The 12,855-nt window shown below is 40.3% G+C and overlaps 1 protein-coding gene across 3 annotated transcripts in view; it reads right to left on the reverse strand.

Moving 5' to 3' along the window:
* Positions 1-9,792: 9,792 nt before the first annotated feature.
* gatad2b (GATA zinc finger domain containing 2B) overlaps positions 9,793-12,855 on the reverse strand; it is a 57,157-nt gene continuing 54,094 nt past the window's right edge. For all 3 annotated transcript variants that reach the window (XM_034891416.1, XM_034891418.1, XM_034891417.1), the window contains one exon: positions 9,793-11,473. In XM_034891416.1, the coding sequence (XP_034747307.1) occupies positions 11,337-11,473 (137 nt within the window). In that variant the 3' untranslated portion in view covers positions 9,793-11,336. The remainder of the gene's footprint in view (positions 11,474-12,855) is intronic.

Consider the following 12,855-nt stretch of genomic DNA (forward strand, 5'->3'; position numbering starts at 1 on the left):
CTAACGTTCTCTAAACGTTCTGTGTTAGTGGGGGCACAACAGTCCTCTTTTACGATATATGGTACTCTGTTACGGGAAGGTGAGGACAGGACCCAAATGCAACAAGGAGGCGGCAGGCAGGAGCTGGTGCACAGCAGTTTATTAGTAAATAGATCAAAGAGAAAAACCCGGGAGCTACTGGCGTTGACGAAGTCCCGGAACCACCAACAAAACAAAAAACAGTCATCACATAAAAAGGTCCAAAACACGTCCGGAGATGAGGCGATACAGAAGGCTGGGAGGAACATTCACACGAGGACACGACATAAGGATCTGGCAGGAGACAAAGGAAACACTGGGGTTAAATACATGAGGTAATGAGGTAACAGGGAATAGGTGAGACATCAGGTGAATCACATTAGGGCGGGGCTAGACAATCAGAAAAGCACAAAGCAAAGCTGGACAAGAGTAGGCAAGACAGGAAACTGAACCACTAACATAACACAGGAAGTAGAACAACCAGACACTTACCGGGGAGGAAACCAAGAAAACACACACAAGGAGGCTAGAAGGGAGAATAAACCCAATAACAACCCCAAACCATAACAGTACTCACTACCTTCCACTGCTAGTAGGGACAGTGGTACAATCGCCCTTCGCCGACCAATATGTGCCAAGGTGATTGTGGGTATTTCCTTGGTCATATCATCACGCGTAGCTATGGTGACTAGCCACGCTGAGGCGTTTCTCAATCTGCAATGGAAAAAGGGTTGAGTCGAGTCGAGCTGTTACCAGCAGTGGAAAAACGCCATTTTTGTTCACAGCGTTTTACAGAGGTGATCCAACTCTATTGTCACATTGGAGGCTGCTGCTTTACTGTAACGTTCCTATAGTCAGTTATAATAATGAGAGTTGCATTTGCTGTCAACTCTCAATATGAGATCCAACTGTTTGGAACATTCTTAAAAAGAAAGAACACACCGGTGAACTCAACAATACCAAAAGACCCGGAAGACCACAGAAAACAACTGTGGTGGGTGACCGACGAATTCTTTCCCTGGTGAAGAAAACACCCTTTCACAACAGTTGGCCAGATCAAGAACACACTTCAGGAAGTAGGTGTATGTGTGTCAAAGTCAACAATCACCAGAGTGAATACAGAGGGTTCACCACAAGATGGAAACCATTCCATCCAGGTTTTCCTGCCTCAAAAACAGGAAGGCCAGATTAGAGTTTGGAACATCCCAAAAAAAAAAACTTCACAGTTCTGGAACAACATCCTATGGACAAATAGACAAAGATCTACTTATACAAGAGTGATGGGAAAAGAAGAGTATGGAGAAGGAAAGGATCTACTCATGATCCAAAGCATAGCTCCTCATCAGTGAAGCATGGGGGTGGTAGTGTCATGACATGGGCATGTATGGCTGCCAATGAAACTGGTTCTCTTGTATTTATGATGATGTGACTGCTGACAAAAGCAGCAGGATGAATTCTGAAGTGTTTTGGGCAATAACATCTGCTCATATTCAGCCAAATGCTTCAGAACTCATTGGACGGCGCTTCATAGTGCAGATGGACAATGACCCGACGCATCCCGCAAAAGCAACCAAAGAGTTATTTAAGGGAAAGAAGTGGAATGTTATGCAATGGCGAAGTCATTCACCTGACCTGAATCCGATTGAGGATGCATTTCACTTGCTGAAGACAAAACTGAAGGGAAAATGCCCCAGAACAAGCAGGCACTGAAGCCAGTTGCAGTAGAGGCCTGGCAGAGCATCACCAGGAAGGAAACCCAGCGTCTGGTGATTTCTATGCGTTCCACACTTCAGGCTGTAATTGACTGCAAAGGATTGGCAACCAAGTATTAAAAAGTGACAGTTCGATTTATGATGTTAATCTGTCCCATAATTTTTGGTCCCTTAAAAAATGGGAGGCACATGTACAAACTGTTGAAAATTCCTACACCGTTTACCTGCTTTGGATTTATTTACCCTCAAATTAAAGCTGAACATCTGCAGATAAAGCACATCCTTTTTGTTTCAGTTCAAATCAATTGTGGTGGTGTATAGAGTCAAAAAGATTAGAATTGTGTTGATGCCCCAATATTTATGGACCTGACTGTAGATTACTAAAACTTGAGAATTGAAATTATTCCCATTTTATGTTAATGTTTGTAATGAGAAAAGTTTATTATTTCATGGATTTCACAAATTTCAGTATTACACATCATGCCATAAACCATTTATATCTGGGGATGGGCAACTCAAATCTGCACTCGAATTGAGGAGTGACAAAGCTAATGGTCCCAGTTAGCTAAAATGCCAGTTGTGGGGGAGTGTTCTGAAGCGTGCCTTTATTACTATTTTTTTTTTTACAGGACAGCTGAAGATATGAAAGAAGAGAGAGATGCAACAAAACCTCTATATATGGACGGCCTCGCTACTAACTGAGCTATCTGGCCACAAAATGCAATAAAAATGGTGGTTCTTACGTGACAAGAAGAAGCATTTTCAACTCATTGTGAAGAAACCGCATAAAGCAAGTAATTAAGTTTGTACCGTCACGATCCTACCTTGTCTCGATCCTGCCGGAAGCTAGCTCGGCCTGCACAGACATTTCAGTTGCATTTTTTTGTCTGTTAAGGGAAACAAAGGCACTCTTTATAACATGCCCCACAACTGGCATTTACAGTGGGGTTTGAAAGTTTGGGCACCCCAGGTAAAAAATTTTATTAACGTGCATAAAGAAGCCAAGAAAAGATGGAAATAACTCCCAAAGGCATAAAAAAACAGATTAGACATTGGTATTATGTCACAAAAAGTTAGATTTTTCATTTTTTCATTTACACTTGCAAAATAACCGTAAACAAGAAAATGGCGTCTGCAAAAGTTTGTGCACCCAGCAGAGATAATTCCTTGCATTAAACCCTTTGGCAAGTATCACAGCTTGGAAACGCTTTTTGCAGCCAGCCAAGAGTCTTTCAATTCTTGTTTGAGGTATCTTCGCCCATTCTTCCTTCCAAAAGTCTTCCAGTTCTTTGAGATTTCTGGGCTGTCTGTCACTCACTGCTCTTTTAAGGTCTAGCCATAGATTTTCAATTATGTTGAGGCCAAGAGATTGTGAAGGCTATGGCAAAACCTTCAGTTTACGCCTCTTGATGTAATCCACTGTGGATTTTGAGGTGTGTTTAGGATCTTTGTCCATTTGTAGAAGCCATCCTCTCTTTAACTTTAGCTTTCTCACAGATGGCATTAAGTTAGCGTCCAAAATTTGCTGAAATTTGATTGAATCCATTTTTCCTTTTACACGTGAAATGTTCCCTGTGCCACTGGCTGCAATATAACCCCAAAGCATGATTGATTCACCCCATGCTTAACAGTTGGACAGAGGTTATTTTCATTAAATACTTTGCCTTTTCTTCTCCAAACGTACCTTAGGTCATTGCGGCCAAAAAGTTCTATTTTAACCTCATTGGTCTACAGAATCAGGCTTGTCTATATGTTCATTTGCAAACTTCAAATGGTGATTTTTGTGGTGAGGACGTAGAAGAGGTTTTCTTCTGATGACTCCTTAATGAAGTGGAATGATGTACCACAACTCCAGTGTCTGCCAGGTCTTTCTGGATGGATCGTGCAGTCAAACGTGGGTTTGGAGTTGCTTTTCTCACAATCCTGCAAAGCTTTTCTGTTTTTGTTCTGATATTTTTCTTGGTCTTCCAGATCTTGCTTTAACTTCCACTGTTCCTGATGACTGCCATTTACTTTTTGATCCTTCAATGTCGGCTCTTCTTATCATTATGAAGCAAAAGTCACCAAGTGTTGGATTGTTCACCCACAGGCGGTGCATGCTATAAACTCTTCAGGGTGCCCAAACTTTTGCAAAGGCCATTTTTTTGTTTTCTGTTATTTAGAGAGTGTAAATGATGGAAATAAAATCAAACTTTGTATGACATATAATACAAATGTCTAAACTGTCATTTGATGCCTTTGAGATTTTTTCCCATTTTCCAACTTGATTTGGGTAAAAATTGGAAGACTTGGTTGAGGTTTTTTAAATGTATACTGCACATGTTATGTCTCTAAAAGTAGAACGGGAGCTAGAGCGTTCAGCTTTCAGGCCCCTCTCCTGTGGAACCAGGTTCCAGTTTGGGTCCGGGAGGCAGACACCGTCTCCACATTTAAGAGTAGGCTTTCCTTTATGATAAAGCCTATAGTTAATTGAATATTGTTAGGGAGTAGTAGTTAGTCACATATTTGTCAGATTTATCTATCATATAATCAAGAATATAATAAAACTAAAGGGAGACTTGGCATACAGCCCGATCCGGTTGGGGAGAGTTCTAGCCCGACCGGGCTGGAGCTCTCTTTACCTTGTCTCTCTTGGTTTTGCTGTAATAATAGTTTTAGACAGCTGGGGACTTATTTTGATACACTGAGCTCCTCTATCTTTCCATCTTTTAATTTATGTGCATCCATGTCCCAGAAATGCTTGTTACTAACCTAGCTCTGGGGAGTCATTCCCCGGAGTCCTTATGTTCTTTTTCCCCAGCATGTTCCCTTGGATCAGAGAGACTCCAAAATCAGGGTAGCAGCTGTCGCCTTGGTCCCGCTCCATGTTCTGTGATGCCATGTACAACTGCTACACTGCAGTGCCCTGCTACGTCCTGCTATGCCATGAACTACTATAAAATTCTAACCCCAACCGGCCCGTCAGACACCACCTACTAAGAGCCTGGGTCTGACCGAGGTTTCTGCCTAAAAGGAAGTTTTTCCTCGCCACTGTTGCACTGTTGCTTGCTCTGGAGGAAACTACTAGAACTGTTAGGTCCTTGTAAATTCTGGAGTGTGGTCTATCTGTATAGTGTCTTGAGATAACTCTTGTTATGAATTGATACTACAAATAAAATTGAATTGAAATTGAATTGAATGTGTAATGTATAAGTTTCATTATGAAAATAAAAGTTGTGTAATGAGACTCTGTCCAGAGTTTCTGACAGAACAGCGTCTTCCAGTCCTATTACAGAAAATGTAATAAGTTCACCCTTGGAAGCAAATAGTTTCAACCTTTATTAAACATAGCTTGCAAGAGATAAATATTACAAAGTTATTTCCTCCAAAATTAGCTTATTTTTTCAATCAATGCATAATTGTGAATCAACTGGCAGTATTCAAACAGTATCATTTTCTTTTACTTTTTTGAAGACCGTTAAATATCAAGTATGTGCAAAAGGTCAGGATTGATGTAAGCAAAAAAAACAAAAAAAAGACTTCAATTGGTTTCTGGTCGATTTCATCATCTGTTTCTGCTTCCCCAGATGTTTATTTCAACATTGTCAACATTATACAAAAAGACAACTGAAAATTGATAAAAAACTGATTTTGAAATTAAACGTTTCCCTGCATTAGCAACAACAACTAATAGAAGATAAAGCCAAACAGTAGAGGACCATATGCTGGTGTTGGCAGGAAAAGTGGTCACTGATTCAGGGTCAAGCAGCAGCTGTGGCCATTTAACAAAAACATCTTAAAAAGGTCAGTCAAGGGCTCCACTGGTGTAAGTGTGTATACCTAGATGTGGATCTTTAGTGCCAAACTATTGAAAAAAAAAACGACTTTTATGCCAAATATTCCAATAGCGTTCCCTTGCTCCACTAAGAGGCCGGGCATTAGCTGGATGTTGCAGGTAAACCATGGTGAAAAGCAGGCACCCTCTAGAGACTCAGGTTAGGATCATATTGACATTAGGAGTGTTTAAAGTTAAGACCATTTATCATTGTCCACTTATCGAGTCACTGACATTTTTATTTGTTTTTTGCCTATGCTCCATTGATTTAATTTGGACATTGTAAATTCAGGGTTGGTTCTCTATAATTAGAAAAAAATGTTCTCACTTAGCCCTGCTAGTATACAGGTATGCAGATATTGCAACTGTGTGTTATTTTTCCAGGGTCCAGAATTACCCTTAGTCTGTGTGAATAGCTGGATGGCTGTATAGTGATCGGACACTGGAAACCATGTTGACTTTTTAGATGTAATCTTTCAACGTCGTGAGGAGCCCAAATTTCTGAGCACCCACTGTCCAGCCCAGCAGATTTCAGGACTCAGTCGTTAACAGGAAGCCAATAGCTTTCTTAATACGTGGACATATGAAAGTGGTCAGCAGACATAATTTGTATGAACATGCAAAAACATCAGTCTGGCCATTTAGTGGGAGGCCAACTGGTACGTCAGTCGGGCCCTGGATCAAACCATTATTTAAGGAGGGTCCCTTCCTTCTGTCCATTTAATCCAACACCCAGTGAAACATTCAAAGTGCTTTTATCTAGAGCAAGTTCAGGAAACCATTTAGGTAGAAACAAAGTCATTTCAAGTTTCAATGCTCCAAGAGAAAATTAAAGAAATGCTAGTTGTCCAATGTGAACCAGACTGCAGTCCCCTCTGTCTGAACCAATGAGCACCTTCCTGCAAACTGTAACTAGTCCCCAAACAAAGCGAATGCATCCAGGGAGGCCGCTTCGACAAGCAGAGGGGAAAAAGAATCCAAAACATTTTGCACATTTGTTACACAATAATACACAGTGATCACAAAACGAAATGACAAGCTTCACAATATTCATGGCTTTTTGTTTGCTTTTCTACACAATATACAACCATTTAATTTCTTTTTTTCAGTACAAGGGAGGAGAAAATGCTTATGTACAATAAGTCATTATTACTTCAAACCTAGCAAATATCGTGTCATTTATTTCATAGTCAATACATTTGTTTCATTTTTTTAAAACTGCGATAGAAAGAGAAAAAAAACTCAATTGAGACATCTGAAAAAGAATAACGACAAATAAAAAAAGAAATTGATTTCAAGAAAGAATTTGCAGTCCAAATACAAAGTGTGCGGATGCATCTGCAAAAGAGCAAGAGACGGGAGCTGTTTTCTTCTAAAACTTAATCTTGGCAGCGAAACGAGATGTATGAAAAAAGCACTGCTAAAATCAAATTTCAAGCGGCAGTAAAAAGTTATCCCAGACATTAAAAACTCATGAAAATATATCTCTACATCCAATTCCAAGTGTTCCACCAAAGGGAAAATGATTTTTTTTTTTTTAATAGCCTATATAATTAACAAAAAGGATGTTTTCAAGAGTATAAACTTCCGTTTACATCTCTGAATTTAGGTAGAATCTAGGTAGTTTCATAGTCTCGGCCTAAGTCTTTTCACTGGGCGGTTTTATCAGGCCGGTCTGGATTCCACCATAACGTGATGAACCAGAACACCTACATCTGACAGTCTGGCTGAAAAGAAAAAAATCATAAACACCATCAACCGCTGTGCACATTCGGACAGTGGAAGTGGAACAATGCAGAGGATAAGTGTAACAGCGACAAAGATTTACATAAACAATGACAATAACAGGAGACGTGCAGAGGCTACACCACAAATCTCAACCGTCTCGAGCTCCATCAGGGACATTCATTGGCGAACGGACTGTTATTAAATATAATCAAAGCTCCAGAATCAGAGACACCTGATAAGACAGTTTTAATTATAATTATGGTTTATATTAATGTGGTACTGTCTTGGATTTGTCCTAAATTGTCATTGCTTAAGAAAAGGAGGTAATGAGAGAACGTAAGTGCTAGCTTGTGCTCCGCTATCATTGGCCAGACAGTGGGGTTTTCCATACAGGCTTTCTTCCATTGGTCTTTTAAAACAGACTTAACCTATTTAATATTCTGCTACTGCATAAGTACTTCATCACGGTGCCCCGGAGGTGACATGAAGGGAAAAAAAAGAGAAAAAAATATCATGTTGTGCTACAAGCTACCTAGCTAGCTAGCTAGGTTTGCCTTGTTGTTTGCTGGATTTGCGAGGTCTTTCAAATAAAACTAAATTTATTGCAAAACAAAGTCAAGATCTCGCAAAAGTGTTTGTCCCCAGTACATGTTATTTTTCGCCCCTCCATGTCACCTCCGGGGCTCCGTACTTCATCGCATAACCAAGGACAATTACTTTGTTAAAATGATTATTTCCATGTTCAAGATGAATTTTTAGATTTTTTTTGTATGTGCAATCTGAAGAACTGATACAAACTAAATTGAGAACATGGAGAAAAAGCCCCATTATCCTGCGTTAGCTTCCGAGACCGAAGGACGTCTTAAGAAATAACAGTGCAATGGAGACAAGCGCTTGTTAGCTAGCTTAGCTAACTAATTCAACGCTGCTAGTTTATACTACAGTACAGAGAGTAGTTATGTTTCAATCAAGACTGGCAAGTTCCAGACACACATTCACTCACTCCTATATGAAGTGCTCTTCCCATTTCATTTTTAGCAAAACGTTTAAACTTATGTTTCTTTTTTTAAATTGATACTTTTATAAAGGTTTTTTTTAACTGCCATCTTAACTTCTCTTGCTTTTAAGCTTCAGCTTACATGTTTGCATCGCATAGCTAATTAACACTAAACACAAAGTACAGCTGAAGCTGATGAGTTTGCAGGCATTTGGTCGTAAACCCAGCTCCTGACAAAGTGAATCTGCACAACACTCAACAAAGGATTCAAAGTTAAAGAGTGAGATCAGAATGAACTGAGCATAATGTAACCAAACATATGGTTCCATTCACACACATTAACTGCACAGAAACTAAGAGATAAATGTTTTGTTAGAAACACATTGGCTGTTGATCAAGAACTGAAGGAATCCAACATGGCTGCCAGAGCATGTGTTGGCCACCTGTAACTCTCTGCAACAGTGTCGGTCTCATGTCAATGATGAACCTTGTTTCAACAATCTGGATTTTCTCCTAGACATCTGGATGTTCTCTTTGACAGTTTCATACACCTGCCTCGAATGATTGGACTTCCCATAGGTGTCATCGTAAAACAGTTTGCATGGTATTTTATCCAAATTATGTAATGATTATGTAGACAGTTGACAATTTGAGACTTGTTTGTAAGCTGGGTTTTACCCTCTTCGTCAACAACTCGACTAATCAGACTGAAATGTGTTGGATGTTAAGCTCAGAACCCTAGATCTCAAACCCAAACGACTTCCATCAGTAATACTGCACGATCAGTGAACACTGCTTGAAATACCTGAGCTACCACAAAATTGGGAGCCCACCACTCCTGAGTTGTTATTTGAATTGTACATTAGGATAGTTTGTGTGTATACATTAAATTGAGTTGAACGCAAAGACCTAAGACTTTTTCTATGTACACAAAAGAATTATTTATCTTCAATATTGTTCACAAATCTTACTAAATCTGTGTTAGCGAGCACCGAGATAATCCATTAAAGCAAATCAAGATGCTGATTAGACTGTATAAGGGGGTCCGAAAACAAGGGTCTCTCTCTCTCTCAAAAAAAAGTGTTTCATTTAGAATTATGTTCAGTATACATAGCAAACTAGATCAAGTAAATGGGTAGAGCTCTAAAGCGCTTTTATCCTTTAAGACAGGGTGACACATCCTATGTATTGGTGGGACATTTTGAGGAAACTGAGACACCGACTAAAGGTCCAACATTAACAGAGATCAACACTGACAAAGTTAATTAGTATAAAACCATTAATCATACCTTAAATCACACCTTGATGCATCTCCTTTAACGCTCTGGCCAGCAATCAGCCAGCATCCAGACCTTAGCCACTCAATTGTAACATTCTTTTTCTCTTTAAAAAAAATGTTTTTCCAATTGGAAATATGCAAAGTGCTCCTCTGGAGTGAGGCAACTTGTGTGCAGAGCATGCACACAATGATTGATCCATGTCTCTCCCATAAAAGATATAATCCACATCCTTTGTTTTTTTTGTCCCTCTGAAGCTAGGTATCTATACATAATCCATACAGATATTTCAATAGTTTCAGTTTTTTAGCTATGGTGATTATTATCGTCTCCGGGGACTAATACCTCTCAGGTATGCCACCATTTCATGAGGAGACGCCGCAAAACAAACAAATGACAAAAAAAAGAAGCAGTAAAGGTTGGGTGGGTTGGGAGGGGGTTCAACAATCAGAAAACAATCTAAAAACCCAAATATAACAAGAAAAGGAACTTAGATTTCTAAGTTTCTAGGTACAGAATCTGTGGTTTGGATGCATAAAATGTGCTTCCGCCTTCAGATTTTGAGTTATTTTTCACTCTCTTAAAGAACGCGTGATGCCAAGATGAGCTGCTGGGTAAAACGGGTTCAGTTTGTGCATACCGGATAACCAAAGGTAACTAGGTGGATGGGGGGTCAGGTAGTGAGATGGGAGGGAAAATCAACTTGATTCTCTCTAAGTGGACACCATCATCCTCCTGTAAATACCCGGTGTGTTTGTCAATGAAGTCCTCCGGCCTGCCAGCCCCCTCCTTGCTGGAGTTTATATTAACTGTTGGTCCGCTGGAGGTGCCGTCAGGACGTAGCTGCGTTTGTCAGCCCTGATAGTACAACTACAAGTAACAGTTACAATCCACATGTTAGCTGTTAAACTCTGTAGCAGGAGAGGCTGACATCTGAAATGACGATGACCTTTTGATGGGGAATGGTCGAAACTGACAAGGGCAAAGGAAAAGGTTTCCCAAACTCTGATCCCATAACATTCTCATTTGTACACATCTGCACCTTTTCTCAGTTATTTTCCAGTGAATAAGCTCTGATGGTAGCAGGATGTCCCCTCAGAATTGGTGAAGCTGCCCCAAACTCCAGGTTGAACATGTCGGAGCCGGCCCTTTTGACAAGATGATACATGTGTGGGTGCTCTGCCCGTTTCTGTTCCCATTCATGTTTCCCACTTTGTTACTCCAAGTTAGCGAGCTAACACTTTTTAACAAAGCTTCAAAGTTGTTAAACTTTATGTTGCATAGCAACCAGAATGCACCCTGTTGATCTTCTGTTACTAGCAATAGTCACATCTAAGCTTTATAATTGAATTGAGAAAAAAATATTCCTATATGATCATGGCCTAAAGTGGCCCTACAATGATTCACTGTCACTGCTCAAAGTAAAGGAAAACAGCAGAGAAACACTTATAAAAGAAAAAAGCATAATGAGTTATCGTAACTGAAGCAAAAATCGTAGTTGCAGGTATAATAATAGTGCTACCAACAGCGATAATAATGGGAATTATAATTGTTAAACAACGCTGACGAAGAAGATTTTTACTATAATAACATTTGAGATGCACTGAAACTTCAGTGTCTTTGTCCGACCGGTGGGTTTTCATGGGTTGGTTTAAGGTAGGCACACGGACAGGCACTGCATGCGATGGGGGTATGGGGTGGGGATGTGGTTCAATCTAGGAGTGCTTTAGTATGGGGAGGGGTTGGCAGGATGGGAGGGGGGTCTGAGGAACAGGGAAGCTGGGCAGGGCTCATTTCTGTCCGGTGATGGACTGCGATATGGATCGAGGCGGAATCATGTCCAACAGGTACTCTCTCTGCCGGTCTGCTAAGCTGGAGCTCTTATGGGCTCCAACTGCCGCTGGGTTCAGATAGGCAATATTTAACCCTGTGGGAACAAGACAGCACATAAAGAGGATACTGTAAGGTCCACCAACACTTGATTTAAATCCCAAACAATGATTCACCCCAAACTGCAGAAATAAACATTTCATTATTTTAAAAAGGCATCTATTGGCGACAGGCTGTTAGTTTATTGTTGCCAGTAAGTATGTTTTTTCATATTCAGGGTTTAAAGCCCTTGTTACTGTGTCCAGTTGTGAATGCCCACCAAGGTTTCCATGCACCAAACTGAACTTGAGCATGCTATGGACAATCATTCTTGCATATTTTACTTTAGCCTGAGCAAATAAAGTGCTCTTGTCATGTAAACATGGCAAGAGCAACAATGCACGCTAGGTTTTGAGAGACACATTTCCCAAGGAGTCTCATCTGGCTGGCAAAATGTTAAACTCTGGCTATAATGAATCTGTCAAAGAGCAACTTGTCGTTCATATAATATGTAACTAATAAATGTTAAAAAGGTCCCATAGCATGAACATTTCACTTTATGAGGTTTTTTAAACATTAATATGCGTTCCCCCGGCCTGCCTATTGACCCCCAGTGGCTAGAAATGGTGATAGGTGTAAACGGAGCCCTGGGTATCCTGCTTTGCCTTTGAGAAAATGAAAGCCCACCCATGAGGGAGAGACCAGCAAAGTGGGAGTTGGTCAAGGTCACAACCCCAGCCTCCACCTTGCACCCCCCCCTCTCCTCTTCAATAACTAAAGACTCAGAAATGGCACATACTAAGGAAAGCTCATTGTGGAAGTGGCTCTTGTGCATTTTGCACCGAGGCTGAATTTTGGGAAAGTGACTTTAGATATGGTATTAGGGGACTACTAAGGTCTATATAAAAGAGACTTTAGATACAGTATTAGGGGACCACTAAGGTGTATATAAAGGAGACTTCAGATACAGTATTAGGGGACAACTAAGCCTATATATAAGAGACTTCAGATACAGTATTAGGGGACCACTAAGGCCTACAGTGGTGTGAAGTAGTGTTTGCCCCGTTCCTCATTTCCTGTTCCTTTGCATGTTTGTCACACTTAAGTGTTTCGGAACATCAAACCAATTTAAACAATAGTCAAGGACAACACAAGTAAACACAAAATGCAGTTTGTAAATGAAGGTGTTTATTATTAAAGGTGAAAAAAAATCCTAACCATCATGGCCCTGTGTGAAAAAGTGATTGCCCCCTAAACCTAATAACTGGTTGGGCCACCCTTAGCAGCAACAACTGCAACCAAGCGTTTGCAAGAACATGCAATGAGGCTTTTACAGCGTCCTGGAGGAATTTTGGTCCACTTATCTTTGCAGAATTGTCCTTATTCAGTTACATTAGAGGGTTTTCAAGCATGAACGGCCTTTTTAAGGTCATACCACAA

Source organism: Etheostoma cragini, chromosome 14 (assembly GCF_013103735.1).
Source record: "Etheostoma cragini isolate CJK2018 chromosome 14, CSU_Ecrag_1.0, whole genome shotgun sequence".
Classification (NCBI taxonomy): Eukaryota; Metazoa; Chordata; class Actinopteri; order Perciformes; family Percidae; genus Etheostoma; species Etheostoma cragini.